This window comes from Camellia sinensis, chromosome 11 (assembly GCF_055761805.1).
Source record: "Camellia sinensis isolate YWXY chromosome 11, ASM5576180v1, whole genome shotgun sequence".
Lineage (NCBI taxonomy): Eukaryota > Viridiplantae > Streptophyta > Magnoliopsida > Ericales > Theaceae > Camellia > Camellia sinensis.
In genome coordinates this window covers 109,485,911-109,511,673 of record NC_138971.1, presented here as the reverse complement: position 1 = coordinate 109,511,673, position 25,763 = coordinate 109,485,911, and the positions used below count along the sequence as shown (strand labels likewise).

Genomic DNA, 25,763 nt, shown 5'->3' with positions numbered 1-25,763 from the left:
GGACAGCACCGCCGACGCGCGCGTGCAGGCGCGTGCGGGCGCGTGACAGCGCGTGGGAGTGCGTGGCTGCACGTGGGAGCGCGTGGATGCACGTGGGAGCGCGTGGATTCAGCTCACGGCGTCAGGTGGCGCGTGCATACCACGCGCCGCCTTCCAGGGTGTTTTCTGGTCCCATTTTTGTACTGCCGGACTCTTTTTTCCAAAATAAAATCATTTATGCTCTTAAAAATGACATTAATGATCATAAAAATGAAATATTTTGGATCTCCACATCTTTTATAAATATACATATGATAAAAGAAAGCACGAAAATATCCATTAATGGCTCTGATACCAATGTAAATCAAAACACAAAACATGCAGCGGAATAAAATGTTTAGATCATACCTCGTTTGATCTAAAACCTCGTGGATAAATCACGTGCTTCCATACTCAATCAATCAATCCTAGCAGTGGGGTGATATTACAATGGTGAATATCACCCACACAAACCACAGTGCAAAATGACTTTGATCGTTATTTTGGGAGAGAGTCAGTATCATGGGTAGAAACAAAACATACGTTGTTTCTCTCTTGGTTACCCATAACCATATATCAGATATATATTATATTTATCTCATTTATCCATTGGTTAAATGAGATAATATCTGATATCTATATCATCTATCCATATCATGATATGATAGATATAAATCCTGAGTGGCTCATCCAAATAGGTTTGAATTTAAATTCAAAACCCATTTGGATGAGGTTCAAAAGGTTCTAAGGGTCATGCCACATGGGCGCCCAATTTCTAACACTTTCATTAAGTGTTAAATAATAAATATTTGTTTAATTTCTTTTTCTTTTTTGGAACAATGGAAAGGGAACTGAATCCACAAGGTCTTTTCTCTTTTTATTTGGAGCCTTCAAGTTAATGACCTAGCAAATCTATAGTGGCCTCTTGGGGTGGTTCGATCTCAAAAATGGTATGTATAATTATACATATGATTTTTTAAGTTTCAATGAATGTTTTTTTTTTTAATTGAATTATTTAAGAACTTTATTTGACTCAGGAAAAAAAAAAAAAAAGAATTCTTTATACACTTTTCATTAAAATGTAGGTATATATATTATGAGAGGTAATAATAATATTCATAAATCTAATTGGTCAAGTGATGGTTAACAAATGAGAAATATTATTTGTCACTGTAATTATTCCACATTTATATTTATTTATGCAATAAATGCTATTTATATTTGAGACTTGAAAAATCTAGAAATTCCCTAGATGTTGATTTGTGATTATGTATCAATTTTAAGCAGTATATAACAATCCCAATAAAACAATCAAGACAAATCGACACAACGATTTTACATGGAAAAAACCACAATTGGACACCTCCAATTATTATAAAAAAAATCATGGGCAACAGCCACAAAACAATCCACTAAGAAGATATAAAGGAATTACACAAGTATACTCTCAATTACCTAGCGAATCCACGCCCGAATTGAACCAACCTCTATGTGCCTCTTTCAACCCCGTCTTCACCTCGGAATTGTCTTAACGATGAGCCACTCCGGAATCCACCAAAGCTTCAGGCTTAAATTCTTCAGAATCCACCGAAGAACAACTCTCTCTTTTGTGTAGAACAAACAAATAATCCTTTGATGTATACTCTTTAAACCATGAGTTGAATACTCAATCAAAACATCAAAGAAAACTAGCAAAATATCCCCAGATATAAATCCTAGAACCCAAGAAGAAGATCTGGAGAAGTAATCCTAAAATCTGATAGAAACCCATACTTATAGAAATCTGGGACTGTGAAGCTCGCTCGAGCGAAGACTCTCTCGCTCGAACGAGGAACCAAAAACGCGTATTTTCCATAAGTGGCTTCGTTCGAGCCACGCACCCTTCGCTCGAGTGTACATTCATCTCTTTCAGGTTTTTACACAGACGCAGCCTTCGCTCGAGCGAGCAAGAGCGGACAGGCAACTTCGAATGCAATTTTGCATTTTGCTTCGGGGGCACTGCCCCTGGACCCTGCCTGGGCGTTGCCCTGGACCCGTCAATGGGCGCTACCCCCTGAACCCCCGCGAGCTGACCGGGCAGCTCGATCCCCGTCATAATCAGCGAAGTGGCAATCTTGAAAGTATTAACATCACAAACTTCTCTGCAAGGCACAATTCGGGTTGGATTCGCATCTAAACATTTATAGCCTCACTGAAATAAAAAGTACAAAAACAAATACAACTTAAAGGAGTTTTGTCAAACGAGGTTTGTCAAACGAGGTTGCCAAGAATAAAAACCTAACAATCTCCCCCTTTGGCAATGTTGTGACAAAACACACCTAACAAATAAAATCCTAATCACCCCAACCCTTACCGCCAATAAAAACAAACTTCTTTCTCAAGGTCATGATCTGCAAAATAACTATTAGTGCCACAATCTCCAAAACAACTATTAGTCCCACAAGAGTATATGAAAAAGCAATACACACATGACACGACTATCTTGAAACATGAGATGGAAAACATGAATAGATGAAAACTAAGACTCATGAAAAAATAACTCTCAAACAACAAAAGCAAGATCATAAACCACACAAGCAATGACCGGGCAGCTTGATCCCCGTCATAATCAGCGAAGTGGCAATCTTGAAATTATTAACATCATAAACTTCTCTGCAAGGCACAATTTGGGTTGGATTCGCATCTAAACACTCATAGCCTCACTGAAATAAAAAGTGCGAAAACAAATACAACTTAAAGGAGTTTTGTCAAATGGGATTACCAAGAATAAAAACCTAACAAGACTCGTTATATTTTAAGAGTTTGGTGATACTCTTAAGTGACATATACTTATCATTCTGAATAATAGAGTAAGATTATTTTAAATTGACTTTAAAAGTCATATAAATTTATAACATTTTTGAAATATTAAGAGTAGATCGAGTTTCTAGTGAGCTAGTTTAACATTCATGTCAACCATTAAAAATACAATTGTTTATTTGTCCCGTTTGATAGAGTTGTGAGAAGATGATTATAGATTATAACTTAACAAATTATAACTTACAGTTGTGAACATAAGCTGGTAACCTGCTTGGTGCAGCTGTGTGATTATGGATTTAAGCAGCTGAGTAGAGTTTAGTAAATAAGTTGTAAAATAGTTTTTTACTGTGTAATTGTCATTTTTGCCCTTATAAACATAAAAATTGTAATTTTGTCATTTTCTTCACTTTAAATTTTGAAAAAGTTATTTTATTAATGGAAGTTGATATATTTAATATCTAATTTGGTACATTTTTCCATTATCTCAATTTATTTTATTTTATTTGAATATTGAATTCACAAGTTGACATAATTAATTTGTTTTTTTTTTTCAAAATTTCATTTCAAAACTTTTTTCCATAAATTTTTTACACAAGAAGATTTTAATCTGGATATAACCCTAATTCGTGAATTGGATTTTTTTTTTCTTTTCAAAATCACTACAAAACCCTAAATTGTGGATTGGATTTTTTCCATAAATTGTTACAGATTAACAACTATCACCATAGAAAGCAAAGTAAAAATTGAAATCGAAATCTATTCGGTGGTTGTAATCCAAAATCATCAAATCCAAATCTATAGCAAAGTCATCAAAAATTGTAAAGAGAGAACTAGAGAAATGATTTCACCCCATTAACACAGAACTAGAGAAATGAACCCAAATCTATTCGGTGATTTGTCACCCATCTTTGGTAGTCCTCGCCATCGGCCGTTCGTGTTTCCAAGTTGGAAGATGGAACTAGAGAAATGAGAGTAGAGAGAAAGAGAGAGGAAGAGTCATGAGGGAGAGGCAGTGAAATGAAAGGTTGGAGTATTTATATAGTGGCATAGTTGTAATTCTTGCAAAAACCCAATGAATATTTAAATAATTTCACCCATTAGCACAGCTTGCCGCATAATCTATAAGCCGAGAAGCACCCTTTTCGGTGCTTCTAATAAACAACTTATTTGGGGCCAAAATAAGTTGCGTTAAGCCATAAGTTGATCCCATAAGTCACACCAAACACTCATAAGTTAAAAGTTTAGAAAAAACGGCTTATAAGTAACACCAAACACCCATTTTATCTCCTAACTATTCAATATGGGAGACTGGAAAAAGATCAAAAGAGTGCCATCATTATATAAGAGAGAAAACTATTTAAAAACTTCATTATTTTAAAATCATAGGGAAAAAAGTTGTGAGGAAATCATCCCTAACCAACAACTTATTCATGCGATATTAAATAATATATGTTTAAAGTCTAACAAATAATAGATTAATGGATTCTATTCTCCATTTATTTCTTTAGTTGTTGGGCCACCAAAACTGAGCTTGAAGATAGTCCACCACCTTCTTGTCTACTTGGAATGCCTTGGCAAGAACATCATCAGAAATCTTTGGATTCGACCCAAACACCGCATTGGCAATGGTAATAACACCAGGGTTTTGGCTGCTTAGACCAGAAATAGCCGCTGCATTGGTCTTTCCTTCGTTAAACTGGAAGTGAATAAGACCCTCTGGGAACACAAAAACATCTCCTGGGTACAAGACCTTGGTGAAAAGACGATTTTCCGGATTGGAGGTTATGAAACCGACATAGAGGGTACCCTCCAAGACCACGAGGATCTCAGTTCCACGAGGGTGTGTGTGGGGTGGGTTAAGACCATAAGGTGCAAAGTCGATGCGAGCTAATGAGATGCCGAGAGTGTTGAGGCCTGGGATTTGCATAACATTTACTGGAGTGACAGTCGATCCAACTGGATTTGATGTATTTCGGGGATTAAGGAGGCCAGAAAAGAAGAAGTCATCGGCTTTGGCGAGCTTTGGGTCGTTACAAAATTTGCCATTCACAAAAACTGCATGAAAAGGAAATTGGAGATGCCTTCAGTAAGTGTTGGGTGAAAGAAAGAAAATGTTATACAGGCTAATAAACTTTCAATTACAAGATGACATCTAAGAAAATGAAAACCAAATCTGAATAAAACTGATATAATTAAAATATTAGGGGTCAAAATGAAACATTATGTATATTTTAGGAACCAAACAAATACCGGCGATGTCATCTAGTGAGACAACTTGAATATACATTTAATACTTTGAAAACAAAATTGACACAATTAAAATGTCTATAACCAAAATGACACCAAATATATAATTTGGAAGGCACAAAGTTGAGAGATAGAGATGAGCACATATAGTATACCAGCAGATTTGGAGTCATTAACAGCAACACAAAAGTCTTGTAGAGGACTTGGGTCTGAAGCAGAGGCAAGTGTAGAGGCCAAGGCCATGATGGCTATGGTTACAAGGAAAAAGTGAGTTTCCATTTTTAATTGAAGCAAATTGGAATTTCTATGCCTAATTGCAATTGCTTGAGAGGAGTGTGATGGATGTCAAGCATCGTAAAGAGGCTGTGTATTTATAGATATAGATAGATCAGATTATTTGAATTTGTCATTACATTTTGACAATACCAAGTCTTCAATGGGGACTGTTTTCTCCGTTCATCTTTCGAGAATGAACCATGAACTGTTCTTCAACAACTGCACCCATTTCTAATTTCTTTTATTAGTTGCTTCAATTGATTTCTCTCTCTCTCTCTCTCTCTCTCTCTCTCTCTCTCTCTCTATCTAATATGATGGACTATTTCAACTATCTATTCCTATCATCTAGTATAAGTTTTTAGGCAAATTACACCTATGATCTTTTTAATTTGCCTCTTGTATTAATTCGGTCTCTGTTATTTTAATTGTATGAATTTTGCTCTCTTAATTTCTCATATTGTGTCAATTAGTTTAATTAAAAATATTAGTTAAGAAATTAGATAGAAAATAATAGTAAAATGATCTGCTCAAAAAAGAGTACACCATTTTAAATAGAATGTCAAACTCTTCAATCACTTTGAGGAGAGTTAATAGATTGTTTCGTTTCTTTAATTTCTATTCAATTTCTAAAAAATATTATCAATTTGATGAATCAATATAAAAATTCAAAAGAACAAAATGATGAAACTAAAAGTATAATGTCTAGATTGATACAAGAGATAAACTACATGGACATTGTTGTGAATAAATTCTAATTCCGTAATCTTCTGTCACCTTCCTTTTAAAGAATTGCAACTTATGTATCGATTTGTTGGAAGATAATTGCTAGATATATTTGTTATTAGCTATTTTATATTACAATTTTATATAAATAGAGAACTTCAAATTGGTAATAAATAAGTGAATATATAGCAGCCACTTTTAATATTGTTAATGATATTGTATTTTAAATGTTTAAGACTCCGTGTGAAGTAGGAGCCATGTAAGACAGAGAGAAAAAAAAACTTAAAAGAAACATTACTTTTAATTTTTATATCGTATATGATATGATATCCAAGCTTGTTATTTAATACATGATGAGATATTTTTTTAATTGTATTTTGATTTTTATTTGCAGGCCTTGAATATATTGTCACATTAGGCGCAATAATATAATAGATGATTTTTTGGGTGAATTATTATAATAGATGATATGTACATGTTTGAAATGAAAAATTTAATAATCTAACTCAATCAAGCTAAAAATAGAAATTAAAAAATAAACCACCTTCAAGTCCATTTCACGTGTATCTAATAAAAAATAAAAACCCGTTTCACATAAATTATGAATAAATAAGCAGTCAAATTAGGATTGGATATCAAGTGTTTTTTTTTTTTTTTTTTTTTTTAAATCCCAAAGTTTGAGCCATTTGACAAAATAAATCTTATTTTTTTTAATTTTATCAATTTAAATCCTAATATTTTGATTTATTTTCAATCTAAACCATTTGCCTTATTTTGTTAAACGAAACCAATGAAAAAAAAGTATTTAGTCATTAAATTCAATGTATGTATATAAAATGTCTAAAATACCTTTTTTCATTGGGTTTAATGACTAAAATATTATTTTTTTGGTTGATTTTACTCAACGAAAATAAGCAAATGGTTTAGATTGAAGCCAAATAAAAAAATTTAGGGTTTAAATTGACAAAATTAAAAATTCAAGATTTATTTTATTATAATGGTCAAATTTTAGAGGTGTTTTTTTTTTTTTTTTTGTGTGTGTTATTTTAATTTCCTAACAAAAAAATAACAATCAATAAGGTCCTTTCCCTAATTTTCAGTATTATTGTGTCAATTTAATTCTAGAACTCTATTTTTATATTTGCTTACTTGATTCGCATAGATAAAAATGGCAGGAGCATGAGCAATATTCTTAAAGAAAGAAAATGATTAGTTCTGTATAATTTCATCATTTTGTTCAAATTAAAAATAAGATAAATTATATTTTACACCCTTACACTGTACGCCAAATCTCAATTTGGTCTCTACATATAAAATCGTGACAATCAACCCTTTATACTTCTAGTCAAGTATCAATATCTTCATTCTCTTACTGATGGATGGATCCAAGGGGTACAGGGGTGGTTGCATCCCCAAAAATTGTAAAAATCATGTATATTATACTAATAATAGTAAGATAATTTTAAAAAATGAGAAGTTACATATATATTTCCCTTCCCTTGATTTTTTTTTTTTTTTTTTTGAATCTTGGTTCCATCATTGCTCTTAGTCCATTGTTTAAGTATTTAACAAAATCTAATCATGTGACTACGAAATGAGAGCAATAGAGGAAAAATCATTCACATTTCCTACCAATACATACATTGTCCCACATGATAAGTATGTGAAAATTATATAATACAATATATATATATATATGTATATATATATATATATGTTCATATGCTGAAAATACGGATTAAGATGTGAGAAAAAAGAGCTTTTAAAATAAAAAAAAAAAGGCAGCAGAGAAATCGAAGAGAAAGGAAGAGGAATAAAATGAAGATTGTGTTACTGTAGCAAACAGAGTTTCGTGATTCCAATTTCTGCAAAATCCTAGTTCATCTCCTTAATCATTTGCAATATATGTTTTGTTTTAGCCAAATATAGTGATAGTTTGATGTAAATTTTGCATAAAATGTGTATAGGCAGGAAATGGGGGTGATTTTTCTTTTGCCCACATTACTGACTTCTATTGAAGACTTATATGGTGAAATAATAAAAAGGGGACATTGATACTTGACCAAAAACGTAGGGAGTTGACTGTCACAATTTTATATGTAGGGACCAAAGTGGAATTTGGTGCAAAATGCACGAGTGCAAACTATAATTTACCCAAAAGGACTTTTTTTTTTATTGAGACTAAAATTTTGGTCCAAAAAAATAGTAATTCATCACTAAATATCTAATTTTGTAGCTTAAATTACAATAATGACATTTTTAGCAACAAAAATATTTTCTAAAATTTTTGTCTTTAAAACTTTAATTTGTTGTAGTATTTGGAGCTAAAATGATGTGAAATACTTGTTATGTAAAATACTCTCTCCCTCTATTATATATACTTAGATGCGGATTCAACCCGAATTGTGTCTTGCAGAGAAGTTTCAGAAGATAATTCTTTCATGTTTGCCACTTCGCTGACTAAGACGGGGATCGAGCAGCCCGGTCAGCTCGCGGGGGTCTAGGGGGCAGCACCCCTTGGCGGGTCCGGGGTAGCGCCATGGCGAGGTTGAGGAGCAGCGCCCCCGAAGCAAAATGCAAAAGTGCATTCAAAGTTGCTTACCCGCTCGACCGACCGTTTGTACGCTCGAGCGAAGAATGTTGGATTCCAGAAGTTTGACCTGTCTGCAAATATACTGTGAGGCGTGTTTTTACTCTCGAGCATCCATTTCCCCGCTCGAGCGTACATCCTGGTTTGGAACACGCGATATAGAGTCCTCGCTCGAGTGTCCATTCCCACGCTCGAGCGGACCTCACGATCTCAGCTTCTATAAAATCTCAAGTTGCTCCAAATCTAGGGTTACACTTCCAGATCTTCTTCTTGGATATTAGGGTTTATATCTGGGGCTATTTTGCTAGTTTTCTTTGATGTTTGATTGAGTATTCAACTCATGGTTTAAGAAGTATACATCAAAGGATTGTTTGTTTATTCTATACAAAAGAGAGAGTTGTTCTTCGGTGGATTCTAGAGAATTCGAGCCTAAAGCTTTGGTGGATTTTGGAGTGGCTCATCGTCGTGATTCAACATTGGCATTGTGGATTCAATGTTGGGCAAGACAGTTCCGAGGTGAAGACCATGGTGGAAGAGACATATAAGGGTCGGTTCAATTCTGGCGTGAATTCGCTAGATAATTGAGAGTACACTTGCGTAATTCCTTTTGTTTTCTTAGTGGATTGTTTTGTGGCTTTTGCCCGTAGTTTTTTTATCACAATTGGAGGCGCTCCAATTGTGATTTTTCTACGTTAAAATCGTTGTGTTGATTTGTCTTGATTGTTTGATTTGAGATTATTATTTACTGCTTAAAATTGATACATAATCACAAATCAATATCTAGGGTATCTAGGGGATTTCTAGATTTTTTACTAATCTTAGCTTGATTGAGTTAGATTATTAAATTTCTTATTTAAAAAAACATGTAAATATCATCTATTATATTAATTAACCCAAAAAATCATCTATTATATTATTTTGCGTAATGTGACAATATATTCAAGGCCCTCCGAATAAAAAAAGACCCTCGGTTCATAAATTTAAATTTGAATTTTGTATAGTCAAAAATACTTTATCTATAAGCATATGCTTACATAAAATGACCAAACTATTCTGTTTTTAAATTTGAATTTTACATAATCAAAAATGCTTTATCCATAAGCATATGCTTACATAAAGAGAAATTATATTTTCACACACCTAATTAACTTAGGGGACAAACTTAATGAATTTTTAATTTAATGACAATTATATCCTAATTTAAAATGACTATAATAGACATCAAGCAACACCCATAATATTATATGTAAAAATTCTTTGTACACATTTTGTAAAAATAAAAAAATCTCAATGTACATTTTTTGAGTTAAAAAATAAATACACCTTAATTTTTTATAGTTGGCACTTTGCTGGTCACTTCATAAAATTATTCTTTCACTGCTCCACTTAAATGTAATTTTCCCTTTTTTTCTTCATCTGCCCATATTATTATCTCTTTGAGTGGCTTGCTGAAACGCAACCACACAATAATGACTCTGAATCGAAATCGAAGTTCTTTCCCAGTGTTTGAATCTCTATCTCATAATATTCCAAAGGAATTGAGAAAAGACTAATTCACACAGAATCAAATAAATTCATGAACTGTAAAAAATATGGAATAATTTTGGAACTACAGAACCGAAAATGATAAATGTAATATTAAATGATAAATGACATGCACATAAATTCAAAAATGATAAATGCAATAATAAAATGATAAATGTAATAAGAAAATGGAAAGATTTCTTACTTTCAACACTATTTTGGGGGATTTACAATGGTTTTCAATGGAGGTTGAATGGAGGTCTTTTATGCAAGTTTTCAATAGAGGAAATATTTCACTTTCAGACCAAAGTCTTCAAGGGTGGGTGGGTCAATGAGGAAGTAGGATCAATAAAAAGTGTGTAGAAAAAGCGTTAGTGGTGTATATATAATGGTTATGATTGAAGGGTGTAATTGTAACTTTAAGTATGTGGATTGAGAAAATTAATTGATAATCGAATTATTAGATGTGTATATTGAGAAGAAAAAAAATGTGCCCCAAGCTAATTAGATATGTGAAAATAAAATTTTCCTTACATAAAATGACCAAACTATTCATATATAATATAGCTATTATATACACTCTCATTTCAAACCCTAATTACAATCTCAGCCTCTCTCTCTCTATCTCTCTCTCTCTCTCTGTGATCAGAGCCCAATCGCTATTCTCCTATTTCCAAAAGCTCGGCTATGCCGCCATTGGCAATGCCTTTCAATCAATCAATCGAGTAGTACTCCGAGGAGCGTCACCACCGTCTCGAAGCTCAAAGGGCCGCAATGGCCGCTACTGGAGAAAACGGGATGAAAGGCTCGTATCTCGATGTCAAGCTTGTGAATCTGGTGGATGCTCAGCTGTACAATGTGTTGGTGCTTCAAGTCTTCGGCATCATCGTGATGTTTGTGAAACTTCTCTCTCTCTCTCTCTCTCTCTCTCTCTGTGTGGATTTACATTTGTCTTTTCAAAACCACCTTTGATTTTTATATCGATTTGTGATTTTGTGATTTTAGTTTATATTGAGTTTAAAAAAAGCTATACTTGCTATGAGTAAAGGTTGTTTATTTTGTATAGTTGTTGTTGTTGATGATGATGATAATGATGATGAAACTGATTCAAAAGGATGAGATTGCTTAGTTCTAAATAGATAGTGGATAATAGGCAATGGATTTTTTTTTTTTTTTTTTTTGTTGAACAGATATGTTCAAAATTTGAATAGATTTGTAACATATCTTTTCAAAATTTGAACAGATAGTGCTTTGGTTTATTTCAATAACAAAGATTTGAATAGATAAAAAAATTAGCAAGTAGAATTTAAGAGAAAAAATTGAACAGATAATAAAATTTGGACAGGTATTTAAACAAATAAGGGAAAAAATTAAACAGATAGTCAAAAATTTGAACAAATAGATATAAATTTGAACAGATAGAAAATAATTTGAACATATAGATATAAATTTGAACAGATAGTCAAAAAAATTAAACAGATTAAAAAAGTCAATAGATAAATTAAGGGATAAAATTAGAAATAAAATATCCTTCAAAATAAATAAATGATTACTCACTAAATTATTTTGCAAAGGATAGACTTCTTACCATCAAATAATAGGGATATTTACCAATAAATCCTATCTCACAAACAGTTTTACCGATTGGTCCTAAGGTTATTTCTATTGTTCTGATTAGTCCTATTAGTGGGGAAATATCTTACCAGTTGATCCTATTTCCTTTGTTTAGTAACATTGAGTGGTCAATTATACCCTTCCGTGTGTGTGTCACGTGACATACATCATTCCAAGGCAAAAAGCATAAAGAGCCTTAGTGTATTTTGTTGATGTGTGACACCCATTGTATGTGTGTCACGTGACATTGCGTGTGTCACGTGACACTCCAATGCAAAAAGCCTAAAGAGCCTTAGTGTACTTTGTTGATGTGTGACATCCATTGTGTGTGTCACGTGACACTCCAAGGCAACCTATTTCCTTTGTTTAGTAACATTGAGTGGTCAATTATATCCTTCCGTGTGTGTGTCGCATGACATACATCATTCAAAGGCAAAAAGCATAAAGAGCCTTAGTGTACTTTGTTGATGTGTGACACCCATTGTGCGTGTCACGTGACACTCAATGGCAAAAAGCACAAAAAGCCTTAGTGTACTTTGTTGATGTGTGGCACCCATTGTGCGTGTCACGTGACATTCCAAGGCAAAAAGCATAAAGAGCCCTTGTGTACTTTGTTGATGTGTGACACCTATTGTGTGTGTCGCATGACAATATGTCGCATGACATATTGTGTGGCACGTGACACACCCTCATAAAGAGCATGCATCTAATAACATCTAAATGAGGGCATTAAGGTCCCACAAAATATCCAAAGACTGAACGATTTATTAGAAAAAAATTAGGACCAATTGGTTCATAAGTTTAATATTTGGGATTTATTGGTAAATCTCCCCAAATAATATTTAATTAACTTAATATCTTATACCTTACTTAAATTAAACTTTTCAACAATTTTCTCAAATCAAGATACAATTAAGAAAATATCTAATCATATATTAAATAACAAACTTGGATATCACATCACATATAATATTAAAATTAAAAATAGTGTTTCCTTAAGTTTTTCTCTCTTACATGGCACCTACTCCACACTCTGAGGTCTTAATCTTTTAAAATATAATATTATTAATTTATATTTGGTTAGAGAATTTGAGAAGGGATTTAGAAAGAGAAAAAAAAAATGAAATATGAATAAAATATATTTATATTTCACCTAGTTTCACACATTTTTTTTCTTTTCTTTTTTTAAATTTCTTTTCAAATCTCTCAACCAAACACAATATCATAGCATTAAAATTGCCCACTATATTCACTTATGTATTACCAATTTGAAGTTCCGTATTTATATAAAATTGTAATACAATATAGCTAATAAAAAAAATATATCTGGCTATTATCCTCCAACTAATCAATACATAAGTTGCAATTGTTTGAAAGGAAGGTGACAGAAGATTACAGAAATAGAATTTATTCGTAACAATGTCCATGTAGTTTCTCTTATAACAATTTAGATCTTATACTTTTAGTTTTATTAATTGTTCGTTTGAATTTTCATATTGATTCATCAAATTAATAATATTTTTTAGAAATTGAACAAAAATTAAAAAATAAAACAGTCTATTTAACTCTCCTCAAAGTGATTGAAGAGTTTTACATCTAATTTAAAATGGTGTATTCTCTTTTGAGCTGATCATTTTGCTATTAATTTCTATCTAATTTCTTAACTAATATTTTTAATTAAACTAAATTGACACAATATAAAAAATTAAAAAAAGAAAATTTATATAATTAAAAAGATAAGGACTAAATTAATACATGATGCAAATTAGAAAAGACCATAGGTATAATTTGCCTACAAACTTACACTAATGATAGGATTAGATAGTTGAAATATTCCGTATTAGAGAGAGAGAGAGAGAGAGAGAGAGAGAGAGAGAGAGAGAGAAAGAGTATAATGATAGGATTAGATAGTTGAAATAGTCCATATTAGAGAGAGAGAGAGAGAGAGAGAGAGAGAGAAAAGTCAACAGAAGCAATTAATAAAAAAAATAGAAATTGGTGTAGTTGAAGAATCGTTCATGGTTCATTCTTGAAAGACGAGGAAAAAAGTCCCCATTGAAGACTTGGTATTGTGAAAAATGTAATGACAAATTCAAATAATCTGATATATCTATATCTATAAATACACAGCCTCTTTGCCATGCTAGATATCCATCACCCTCCTCTCAAGCAATTGCAGTTAGGCATAGAAATTTCAATTTGCTTCAACTAAAAATGGCAACTCACTTTTTCTTTATAGCCATAGCCATCATGGTCTTGGCCTCTACACTTGCCTTTGCTTCTGATCCAAGTCCTCTACAAGACTTCTGTGTTGCTGTCAATGACTCCAAATCTGCTGGTAGACTATATATGCTCATCTCTATCTCCCAAATTTGTGCCTTCCAAATTATATGTTTCATATCATTTTGGTTATAGACATTTTAATTGTATCAATTTTGTTTTCAAAGTATTAAATGTATATTCAAGTTGTCTCGCTAGCTGACATCTCCAGTATTCGTTTGGTTCCTAAAATATACACAATGTTTCATTTTGGCCCTTAATATTTTAATTATATCAGTTTTATTAAGAGTTGGTTTTCATTTTCTTAGATGTCATCATGTAACATTATTGAAAGTTTATTAGTCTGTATAACATTTTCTTTCTTTCACCCAACACTTACTGAAGCACATCTCCAATTTCCTTTTATGCAGTTTTCGTGAATGGCAAGTTCTGTAATGACCCAAAGCTTGCCAAAGCCGATGACTTCTTCTTTTCTGGCCTCCTTACTCCCCGAAATACATCAAATCCAATTGGATCGACTGTCACTCCCGTAAATGTTATGCAAATCCCAGGCCTTAACACTCTCGGCATCTCATTAGCTCGCATCGACTTTGCACCTTACGGTCTTAACCCACCCCACACCCACCCTCGAGGAACTGAGATCCTCGTGGTCTTGGAGGGTACCCTCTACGTCGGTTTCGTAACCTCTAATCCAGAAAATCGTCTCTTCACCAAGGTCTTGTATCCAGGAGATGTTTTTGTGTTCCCAGAGGGTCTTATTCACTTCCAATTTAACGAAGGAAAGACCAATGCAGTGGCTATTTCTGGTCTAAGCAGCCAAAACCCTGGTGTTATTACCATTGCGAATGCGGTATTTGGATCGAATCCAAAGATTTCTGATGATGTTCTTGCTAAGGCATTCCAAGTGGACAAGAAGGTGGTGGACTATCTTCAAGCTCAATTTTGGTGGCCCAACAACTAAAGAAATAAATGGGGAATAGAATCCACGAATCTATTATTTGTTAAACTTTAATCATATATTACTTAATATTGTATGAATAAGTGGTTGGTTATGGATGATTTCCTTACAACTTTTTTTCCTATGATTTTATAATAAAGAAGTTTTTAAATTGTTCTGTCTCTCTCTCTCATATAATGATGGAGCTCTCTTGATCTTTTTCCAGTCTCCCATATTGAATAGATAAGAGATAATGAGCAATTGTATTTTTAATGGTTGACATGAATGCAACCTAGCTCACCAAAAACTCGACCTTCTCTTGATATTTCAAAAATGGTAAAAATTTATATGAATTTTAAGGTCAACTTAAAATAATAGTCACGATTACAATTATATGTCACCTAAAAGTGTCACCAAACTTTTTAAATAGAACGATTCTAAAATATAAATAGCATTTATCGCATGAATAAATATAAATGTAAAAATTTATAGTGATAAATAGTATTTCTCATTAGTTAATCATCACTTGACCAATTAGATTTATGAATATTACTATGAATTCTTTAATTTTTTTTGCTGAGTGAAATAAAGTTTTTAAATAATTCAATTATAAGAGGAAAAAAAAAACATTTATTGAAACTTAGAAAATCATGTATATAATTATACAAACCATTTTTTAGTTTGAATCCTCCGAAGGGACCACTGTAGGTTTGCTCGTTCTTTAACTTTAGGGTGTTAGATGCCCAATTATAAAAAAAAAAATAAAAAAAGAGCTTCCGGATTTAGTACCCCTTCCATTGTTCCAAAAAAGAAAAAGAAAGAAAAGAAATATTTATTGTTTAATAATTTCATTTGGGAATCTTCTATTTTAACTAAAAAGTCAAAAAGTTATTAAAATAACTTATTCCCAAATGAGGCGAATTGAGAGAAAAATAAAAACATCTTTTTGGGATTGCTTCTTGCAGCCAAGATTTTGTCTTGTACCTTGATGTTTTCTACTGTCCTGTAATCTTTGTTCTTTCTATTATTTAAATAAAATTCTCTCTCACTGATAAATCTTTTCTTTCTTTTTTCTTTTTTTGAAAAAACAAAAAATTAAAATTTACTTGATTGTAATTTATAATCCATTCTTCTTCTAAATTTTAGTATTTTTTTTTTCTCTTTCTTATTTGTAAAACATTATGTGTAGGTTCGACTCATGTTAATTGATCATATGTCAAATTCAAATTCCTAAATTTACCTAATAATAAGTCCATGCACTAAAACAAATTAATGTTTTAGACAAGAATTTAGGGGCAAAAGCACTTTTTAGGAGTGAAATATTTTTATTGTTAAAAATGTCATTATTATATTTTTAGCAACGAAATTAGACATGTAGTGTTGAACAGACCAAATTATTTTGTTTCTAAAAGTATAGTCGTTAGCGGCATTTTTAAAATCAACAATGATTCATCCCCCCTTTTCCCCTCACCTCCTTTGACCCCCTCTCTCTCTCATTGGTTACATTTTCTTTTTCTTTTTCTTTTTTTTCCTGCTCCTCCAATCACCACCCGCCACGTGACAAAGGGGGGTGAGGGGGTGACCCCCAAAAAGGGGTCCCAAGCATTATTCTTGTAAAATTTTATTGCCACAAGTTCTTTTTTTTTTTAAAAAAAATTTTTGGGGTGACTATTTAGCAACTATTCTCGCAATGACATAAATTGATCTACAAATTTTTTTACAATAAAATTTTCACTTTTTGAAGACAAATTTAATTCTTGAAACTGTTGCAGTAATGGTTGCCGTTTAAGAAGCATTCATCGTGGAATTAGGCAATACACGAACCGTAGAAGATTGGGTAAAACGACTTATACCCGTGGTATTGGAAATTATTAAACAAATTCGCAATCACTCATAATCATATATTATGTTATATTAAGGGCAAATTACACTTTGCACTCTTACACTTTACATTAAATCTCACTTTGGCCCCTACACATCAAATTGTGACATTTAACTCCTTGCATTTTTGGTCAAGTGTCACTTTGGCCCTTCTGTTAGCCTCATTGTTAACAGAAGTTAGTCACATGAAAAATATGTGAGGATATATTACACTTTGCATCCCTGCACTTTACACAAAATCTCATTTTAGTCCCTACACATCAAAATTGTGACACTTAGCTCCCTAAAGGATAATTTCTATTAGCCTCACTATTAACAAAAGGGCCAATGTGACACTTGGCCAAAAGTGTTGGGTTAAATGTCACAATTTGATGTGTAGGGACTAAAGTAAAATTTTGTATAAAGTGCAGAGGTGCAAAATGTAATTTACCTTTATATTAATATAGAAGTGCTTGCTTTGGGGTCTTAAAAATTAATTTTAAAAAAAGTCCTAAAAAAATATTAGCTAGTACACTTGCTCATAAAAAAGAAGGTCCCAAAAAAGAAACTCAAAAGTACCCATATCTCAATAAAAAGAGATATGTAGAGAGAGAGTACTATTTAACAAACTTATTATTATAAAATCATAGGAAAACAATTTTAAGGAAATCATCCACAACGAACCCACTTATTTATGCTAATTGCATCATATATTTGTTTAAAGTTGAACAAATAATAGATACATGGGTTCTCTATTGTTTATTTCTCTAGTTGTTAGGCCACCAGGATTGAGCTTGAAGATAGTCTACCACTTTTTTGCCCGCCTAGAATTGAGCTTAAAGATAGTCTACCACCTTCTTGTCCACTTGGAATGCCTTGGCAAGAACATCATCAGAAATCATTAGATTCAACCCAAACACCACATTAGCAACTGCAATAACACTAGTGGTTTTGGCTACTTAGAGCAACAAGAGCTACTGCAATAGCCTTTCCATCATTAAATTAAAAGTGAATGAGACCCTATGGGAACACAAAAAAATCTCCTGGGTACAGGTACTTTGTGAAAAGACTATTGTTAGTGTTGGAGGTCACAAAACCAATGTAGAGAGTACCTTCCAAGACCACAATGACCTCAGTTGACCTCAATTACACCACATCAGCAACTGTAATGACACCTATAGCAATTATGGTTTAGACCTGACCCATTTATTGTCTTGAATTCGGGTTTCATTGTCTTATATAATTGTTCATGCCTTGTTTTCCCCTTATTTCTCTTTGAGTGTGGCTTTTGGGATGTGTTAGTTGCATTTGGAATAGGTTGGTAGTTTGATTTTCAAACTATTGTTGCCCAAAATTTTGCTCCTTCGCTCAAGCAGCACTTCTTGCGCTCGAGCGATCTTTGTGAGCTCTTAGTACTTTTGCAAGTCTGCAAAACTACTGGGAGGTGGTATTCTTAACTTGGGTGAAACTTCTTGCACTCGAGCGGTGTTCGCTCAAGCGAGAATTCTTGTACTCGAGTGGTGGTTTTTTGATTGTAAAACTATTGGGAGTTTGTATTTTACGCTCGAATGACAACTTCTTGCGCTCGAGCAGTCTGCACGTATATCAGTTCGTAAAAGTCACTTTTTACATCACTTTTTCGTCTTTCTCTCTCTATCTCTCTCTAAACATTTCAAAACCCTAAGTTGAGACTATCTCTCTGTCTCTCTAAAACTCACATTCTCTGTACAAATACACCTAGATCCGTCGAGTTCCTTACCCGTGTCCCTTTGTAAAAAGGGTAGAGCACACCGTGGGCTTCCATTTGATCTGAACAAAGTTAGGTTTTGGTATTTTTGAAGTATCTCCATTCTCTCTCTTGTCTTCTAAGCTTGAGGTAGGGATTCTTTTCACCTTCTATAAGTCTTAACTTAGTTATTTGCAATTTCTAAACAACATTGTGATTTTGGAAATTTTCAAAACAAATCTAGGGTTTTGGGTTAAAGATCAAAAGAGGGATTTTTACAACGGATTGTTGGAAATGGTTGTGGGATTGGAAATCAGATTGAGTTGTGATAAAATAGTTAGTTTTGTTGTATAGAATTGATTTTAGAAGAAAATGGGGTTTTGCCCTAATTATGTTAAATGTTGATTTTATATAAATTATGAAATTGGTGTTGGGAATATGGAATTTGATTGGTTTTGATGAGGATGGCAGAGTTGGATATTTATTATCACTCACATCTTGAAAATTTGGAAAGTTTATCTTTAATGAGAATTATGTATCTATTTAGAAATATTTGTTTTGGACTATCGGTGGAGGATAGCTATGATTGTTGTAGAAATTGCATGAGAATTAGGGAAATTGAAACTATTTTCTCATTCACTTACATTGAGCATTATCTCACACTTATACTTTGAAAATGTTTATCGTTTTGAGAAAAATGGATGAATTTGGGGAAACATGTATTGTCTCGTTAAAATAAGTTGGCCTGAGTATCCATGGTAAAAGTTTTAAAAACCGCACGTATGTGTACCGATCATGCAAACGAAATATCCGTAAAATGGTAATAGTAGTGTTTGTATAGCCTACGTTTACATGGGTGTCGGTTCACGGTTTTCAGCAGATGAAATTTTCGTGAAAGGTTGTATTGGTTTTGAGATTCCTAGAGTATGATTCACTGCCCTATTTTCTATTGTAAAGAAAATGATTTATGAATTATGATATCAATATGGCATTGCATAGTTTTGGAAAGAGAAATAAAATGTTTTGGCACAAGCATTGCATATGTATTCACCTTATATCTTTGTTAAGATTCATATACTGTGTTGGATTATTTCTACTAAGCTTTGGCTCACCCTATGTGGAAAATATATTTTCAAGTACTGATGATATGCCTCCGCTAAGGCAATAGCTTGGGAGGACTTGAAGCAAGAGCTTCATTTTTGTTTTATTGTTATATATGTTTTGTGCAGGCTACGGGCCTTTATTTGTATTGGATTTAAATCCACTTTTGTTGTCACCAAGCATTGTCTTGGAAAGTTATAAGTCTTTAGGGCATTTGTTATTTGTTTTACTTTCATGTCATATCTCTTGTTGTAACACATGCTACATATTCTGGGTTAGGGCTTGTGAATGTGTAAATGCATGTGTCATGTAATAACCCTCACAATATCCTAACCATGCTCATATGCGTTCATATGATTTTTGTCTTGTTAAGCTTGCATTTCATGTCTTGACCTTGTTCGCTTAAGTGTTACAGTATGCTTTGTACCTTGCTCGGTATGGGTTTAGCCGAGGTGACCCAGAGCCTAGGTCAGTTTTGAACCTCTTACATCTAAGACCATTTTGGAATTTACTTTGGTTGACTCCACCTTCGCTCTGACATGTTGGCCGAGATGTCACTATCTAGACCGAGGTGTTCATCGCCGAGGCCGAGATGTGTATTATCTAGGTCGAGATGTCACCGTTGAACCCAGTGGCCTTACTCCTGGATTGGTATGACCTAGACCAAGGTGTGGCACATCTAGGCCAAGGTGTGGCACAGCTAGGCCAAGTGTTGTCCTTTCTAGCCGATGTCCTTGTCCCTTGCTTGCCGAAGTCTTGTTGTTACCCGATGTCATTACTTGTCGGAGTGCTCTTGCCACCTAGCTTGTTGAGTACACTTTGTCATAGTCTTGTCTTTTCACTCAGTCACCTTTTTGAGAAGAACCAACCAGCCGCTGCCACGTACCCCTGCAGAGGGTTAAGTCAGCCGACAGACCCAGAAAATATACATTTTCGTATTATATCTTTGCCTTGTTGAGAAAAAGAAGCTCTAGGAAGGAGAAGAAGTTCTAGAGTTCTTAGAGATCAAATCGTTAGATTCGTGTATTGAGGTTAGATTCTTGATTTACTCTTGTTGTTCTTTGTGTTTATCTAGCTGCATTGCACGATCGAACCTGTTCTGCACGTCATGCATTGATTTAAAGTTGGTTTTAGAAAGAGAAAATAGTGTTCATGTGTTTTTGAAGAAAAAGTCTTGTTTGATCCGAAAGTTTACATTAAGATTCATGTTTTTGTGTTTGTCCTCACAAGATCCTTGAATATGGGTACCCAGGTCCATGTTTTTGAATTCATAGGATGAAATCTCAGATTTTGTAATAGCAAATTATGATCTTTGCATTCATCTTCCTCATGTTCATGTTCTTCATGTTCATCATGCTCTTCAAGAGAGGGAAACCCAGATTTTTCCCGACTTCATTTCCTTGAATGTGGCCATCGGGGACCACACCTCAGCAAGGAGGTATGGGACCTCGGCCTAGACGTGGTAGTTGCCCAGCATGTTTTCCCGAGATAAGAAACTGTGTTTTGTTTGATTTGACTTAGTTTTGAGGAATGCCGAGATCATCTGCATGCATGTGAAACTTGTTTGAAAATGCATTCAACAGACTTTGTCATGTGTTTGTAGGACTTGGACTTGCCTTGACCCCGACGTTTGAAGAATTAAGTGAGTGGTATTTTTAATAAAGCTATGTTATAATGCTTTGATAAAAGTCTTGTTTTGCTTTGTTTTGAAAGGTATTTGTAAGCATGAATGGTTATTCCTAGTTGGAAAATATGTACTATCTTGTTTTGATGACATTCTTGGAAAGTCCTTACGTGCTGGAGGACTCTAAGCATTTGCAGCACGAAGTTTGAAAGTCCTTACGTGCTGGAGGACTCTAAGCATTTGCAGCACAAAGTTTGGAAGTCCGTACGTGCGAGGGGACTCTAAGCATTCGTAGCACAAGTCCTTAGTGCCAGGGGACTATAATGCAACTATACCATTGAATTGAGATATCTCCCTTGTCTTGCCTTGTTTGCCACTGACGGTTTACCACGTGGGTATGTTTGCCGAGATGTCATCACCTGTATTATAATGATGCTAATAAGTGTAGACACCCCATTTTTGACCGTCCTCAAGACTTGGATGTCATCGTTTGAACACCCGGTGATCATCCATGTTTGTGTTCGTTTGGAGTTCCCGGAGGTCTCGGCTACGTGCCTTGCCTCAGGATCTCCGAACTCGACTGTTTAGTGTTTGGTTTTCACACCAAACACTTGTGTTTTGCCTTGGAAGGGCAGGGAATGCCTTGTGAGGCATCCCCACATATCACCGGCCATGGCCAGAGGCCACCGGCTGGTGTTTTGTTGCCATCGGCAATGTATATTGCCGGTCGGCATTCTTTGTTGCCGGTCGGCAGTACATTTTGTCAAAATGGCAATTTTGAGCAGCCGACTACTGTTCATCTGCTTTTGAAGATATTTTAATACAGCTAGCTTGCATTTTGTTCCCCTCCATACACGTGTATGGAGGGATGGCTTCCTTGTTAGCTTCTTGAGTAAGCTTTACAAGATTGGCTTCTCTATAAGAGGAGCCCTCCCCTCTTGGCTTTAGGGTTAGAAAAAAAGAGGTTAGACATTTTAGACAGCCATTTTAGGGTTTGAGTTCTAGGGTTAAGGTTTCATACATATCCTATCTCTATATCTCTCTCTTGTGTGTGTTTAAGTGTATTTGTGTCTTATTATTGCACACAAACACATAGTGTTACACCTTTTCTTGGTTTCTTGAAGGACCAGAGGTTGTTCTTGAGGTTCTTGGGTGGTTTTGAGCTTGAAGAACCAGCTGGAGCTTCATTTGTGAAGAAGGTCTTCAAGGGTAAGAAGTTTGTCCCTTTGTTCCCCATTTTTGCATTGTATTTTTGCCTATCTTAGAACTATTTTTGAGCTTAGTGTATAATATAAAAAAGTTCTGTTTTTAGGCCCTCTAAATAGTTTGTTTAGAGTGTTTTGTGGTTTGGAGGTGTTTGACCCCTCCTAAGCCTTGAGAGGCTCCATTTTGTGCTATTTTGTGTAAGCTTCAAGACCTTGGTGTTTGGGCCTCCTCACCACTAAAATATTGAGGCATTTCAGAGGTGAGGATGGTGCCTTGAGGTCCCAAGAAGGAGAGGGTCACCCCCTCTCCTTGTTGTCCTTGAAAAGGGCCATTTTTGCCTCTTTAATGAGCACCTAGTTAAGCCTCATGTTGACCATGTCTTGGCTGTCATTTATGCCTATTTTGCCATGAAATAGCATTTTTGTATGTTGGTTTTGGTACACCATGCATGCTTAGCATACCTACCTTGTAATGCCATGTTTAGGCCTTAACATGCCTTAGGTTGTAAACCATTGTTCAAGCATGTTTTAGGTCTAGCTTTGTGAAGCTTTTGTGCTTATTTTGCCATGTTTGAGGTCTGTTCTTAGTCATTTTGGTCGACTTTGGCATGCTTAGTATAGCCCCTTTGCATTTTTGGTTTGTTGGCCTTAAGTGTGCGAATGCATAGCATGCATCCTTGCCTTAATTTAGTGGGTTGGGACCATTTGCCATGATATTTCAGTCCCTTTAACATGCTTGTACGTTTGCTTTGGATGCCTCTTTGAAGCTTTGAAAGCTTGTCTTGCATGCTCCATGTTTTGGTCATTGTGTATGCTTTTGAATTTGAGCCACTTAGATACCATCTAGGTGTCCCTTGGGTGTTGTTTAGGTTTGCATTAGACCTATTTTAAGTCCTCTTAGCTTTGTGAGGCTTGGTTGACTTAGTCTTGGTTTAAGCCTCTTGGCTTGTCTTGGGTTTTTGGCTTTGTTTGCATGCCTTGTTTATCTTGTTTAATTGGCTTAGTACCTTTTGTAACATGATTTTCAATGCTTACCTTGCATGCCATATGTCCATGTTTGCATCCTCTTAAGTGTGCTTGAGAATTGCTCTTTAATGTTTGAAGTGTTGGAGATCATTTGCATGTATGTTTGCATGCCATTAGTCCTTCATTTTGAGCACTTATGGCCATTGTTTTGGGCCTAATTAGAGCTGCCTAAATCATGTTTAAGTCCACCTCTTTGTTTGTTGCATGTACTCCTTGTATGTTGTAGCATATCGGTGAGTTGTCGCATAATTGAACTTGCATGATTAAATGAAGTCACATGTTTGTTTACATGCTTAAACACCCACATTGTGCTTTGCATACTTGTTGGTTGCATTATCCCATGCCTTGCATGTCTTGCATACTTGCTTGCATTATCCATGTTACATACTAGTCAACATGCCTAAGATTGTATTGCATTGACATGCATGCTACACCTCTTGAAATGCTTGTGATAGAGGTTGAGTCCCATTGGTTTGTTCATATGCATTGCATTCCATATCAAAAATGCGCACTTGATTCTTTGGGCCATCACGCATTGAAATGCGCGATTGATGGTCCAAGAACCAAAGATCATGGCCCTTTGAGTCATAAACATGATAAGGGGTGTGATTGATGCATACATTGCTTGAATAGCATTGCCATGCTCTGCCTTGCCCTCTGTTGCTGTCAATTACAGATTCTGCAGGAACTTTCTGCCGACCGGCAATATTTAGTGCCGACCGGCAATCCTTCCTGGGCCGATAGCTTCATCAACAGCCGATGATTACACACCACAGCCGGTGATGGTTCTACTCAGCCGGTGGTGTCTCCCAATGTCCAGGGAAGCAATTCTGAGACTTTGGCAGTCTTCCAAGAGGCAGTGCAAGGAAAACAGAGGCAGCTTGTGCATGGCAGTGTACTTCCGAGCAAAATCGAGCGCGCACTGTACTGGACCTTCATCTCGGAACTGTTTGTTGCTTAATTAGATTAATCAATTTGCTCAATTAATTTAGTTGGTCTGTAATAATTAATTAGCTAGGATAGTTAATTCATTATTCGAACTGTATTATTTATTCGGTCCCTCCGAGCGAGGGCAAATTTGTAATAAGTGTGGGTGCGTGTGTGCATGTCTTCCAATCCCACGTCTTTCTCCCCTTTTATTTACCTGCTTATGATGGTAGACTAGGGCATGTTTAATTTAGCATACCTTATGCTTAGCATGCGTGCATCCATACATTTATCTTGCATGCACTAGGCTCGGTACGTCATGCTAACTGCATTTGTACTTCAATTCCGAATTGAATACGTGCATCAATTGATTGCATTTCACATGCCATGTTTAGGTTAGCCGAGCCTACTCTAATTGCATCCTGTATGTGTTGCATTAGTTAATTTGACATGAACTAGGACCATGCATGTTGGCTAACTAGTTTATTGTTTTGGCACGAAGTACGATGTAAGTATTTTCATGCTTTAGCATATCGCATGCGCGTGAATGCTATTATGACAGCATGCTTACCATGTGGCTAGATGCTTATGTGATAAACTATTTGAATGCCTGTGGGTAAAGGTTGGATTGTCTGAGTTGGAAAAACTCGTTGAAATCCGTATCTTAGCCTACTTGCGAGTAGCAAATTCCAAAATATTTTTCAAAAACAAACGGATATGCAATGCTTATTCCCAAATTAGGCAATCTAGTCTATACTTGTTTGTTGTGCCCATAACATAGTAATTCTAGGCTAATAACCGGTTTAAGAGCACATAACGTTTTCAAAACAGAATATCACGGTTAGTAGAGGCCGGTCTTTGGACCGGGCGAGAGGGGGTGCTCATAGCTGACCTTCCCCGATTGTACCCAAGTTCCCAAGCCGAGGCAACTTTGGTGATGACGAACACGTGGCCTTTGGCACCGAGTCAGGGTTTCCTAAATTCCCCCATAAAAAATATTTAGGTGGCGACTCTGTATCTGGCAAAGCAGTCCATGTTTGGCACTTCTTTTCAAAAATCTGTTTCTCAAAACGATTTTTCAGATTTGGACTCTTTGGTTCAGATTTAGAACCGCAAACAAAATCGAGTCTGAACTGTAGCGAGGGCCCCCTCGCGGGCGCGTGCTACAATAAGCATCCTTTGAAACTTGACAGATTTGCTAGATGGACTTGGTTCATCCCTTGACTTGCACTAATTATGTTATGTATCGTTTGACAAAGATCTTGAATACTAGTCATGCAAACCCC

At 34.9% G+C, this 25,763-nt stretch overlaps 2 protein-coding genes across 2 annotated transcripts; one reads left to right on the top strand and one right to left on the bottom strand.

The window, feature by feature from the left end:
- Positions 1–4,134: 4,134 nt before the first annotated feature.
- LOC114267597 (putative germin-like protein 2-1) lies at positions 4,135–5,459 on the bottom strand. Its single transcript, XM_028208652.2, has 2 exons — positions 5,220–5,459; positions 4,135–4,872 (listed from the first exon to the last, which is right to left on the bottom strand). The coding sequence occupies exons 1-2, from the start codon at positions 5,341–5,343 to the stop codon at positions 4,322–4,324; spliced, it is 675 nt and encodes a 224-aa protein (XP_028064453.2). The 5' UTR covers positions 5,344–5,459; the 3' UTR covers positions 4,135–4,321.
- An 8,368-nt stretch (positions 5,460–13,827) lies between these two features.
- On the top strand, positions 13,828–15,187 carry LOC114284307 (putative germin-like protein 2-1). Its single transcript, XM_028227207.2, has 2 exons — positions 13,828–14,129; positions 14,482–15,187. Exons 1-2 carry the CDS (start codon positions 14,006–14,008, stop codon positions 15,030–15,032), a joined length of 675 nt encoding a protein of 224 aa, XP_028083008.1. The 5' UTR covers positions 13,828–14,005; the 3' UTR covers positions 15,033–15,187.
- Positions 15,188–25,763: the final 10,576 nt, after the last annotated feature.

Coding starts and splice junctions, on each gene's coding strand:
- LOC114267597 (XM_028208652.2), bottom strand. CDS start 5,343: ATGGAAACTCACTTTTTCCTTGTAACCATAGCCATCATGGCCTTGGCC. Junction 4,873..5,219: donor TAATGACTCCAAATCTGCTG/GTATACTATATG, acceptor CTTTTCATGCAG/TTTTTGTGAATGGCAAATTT.
- LOC114284307 (XM_028227207.2), top strand. CDS start 14,006: ATGGCAACTCACTTTTTCTTTATAGCCATAGCCATCATGGTCTTGGCC. Junction 14,130..14,481: donor CAATGACTCCAAATCTGCTG/GTAGACTATATA, acceptor CCTTTTATGCAG/TTTTCGTGAATGGCAAGTTC.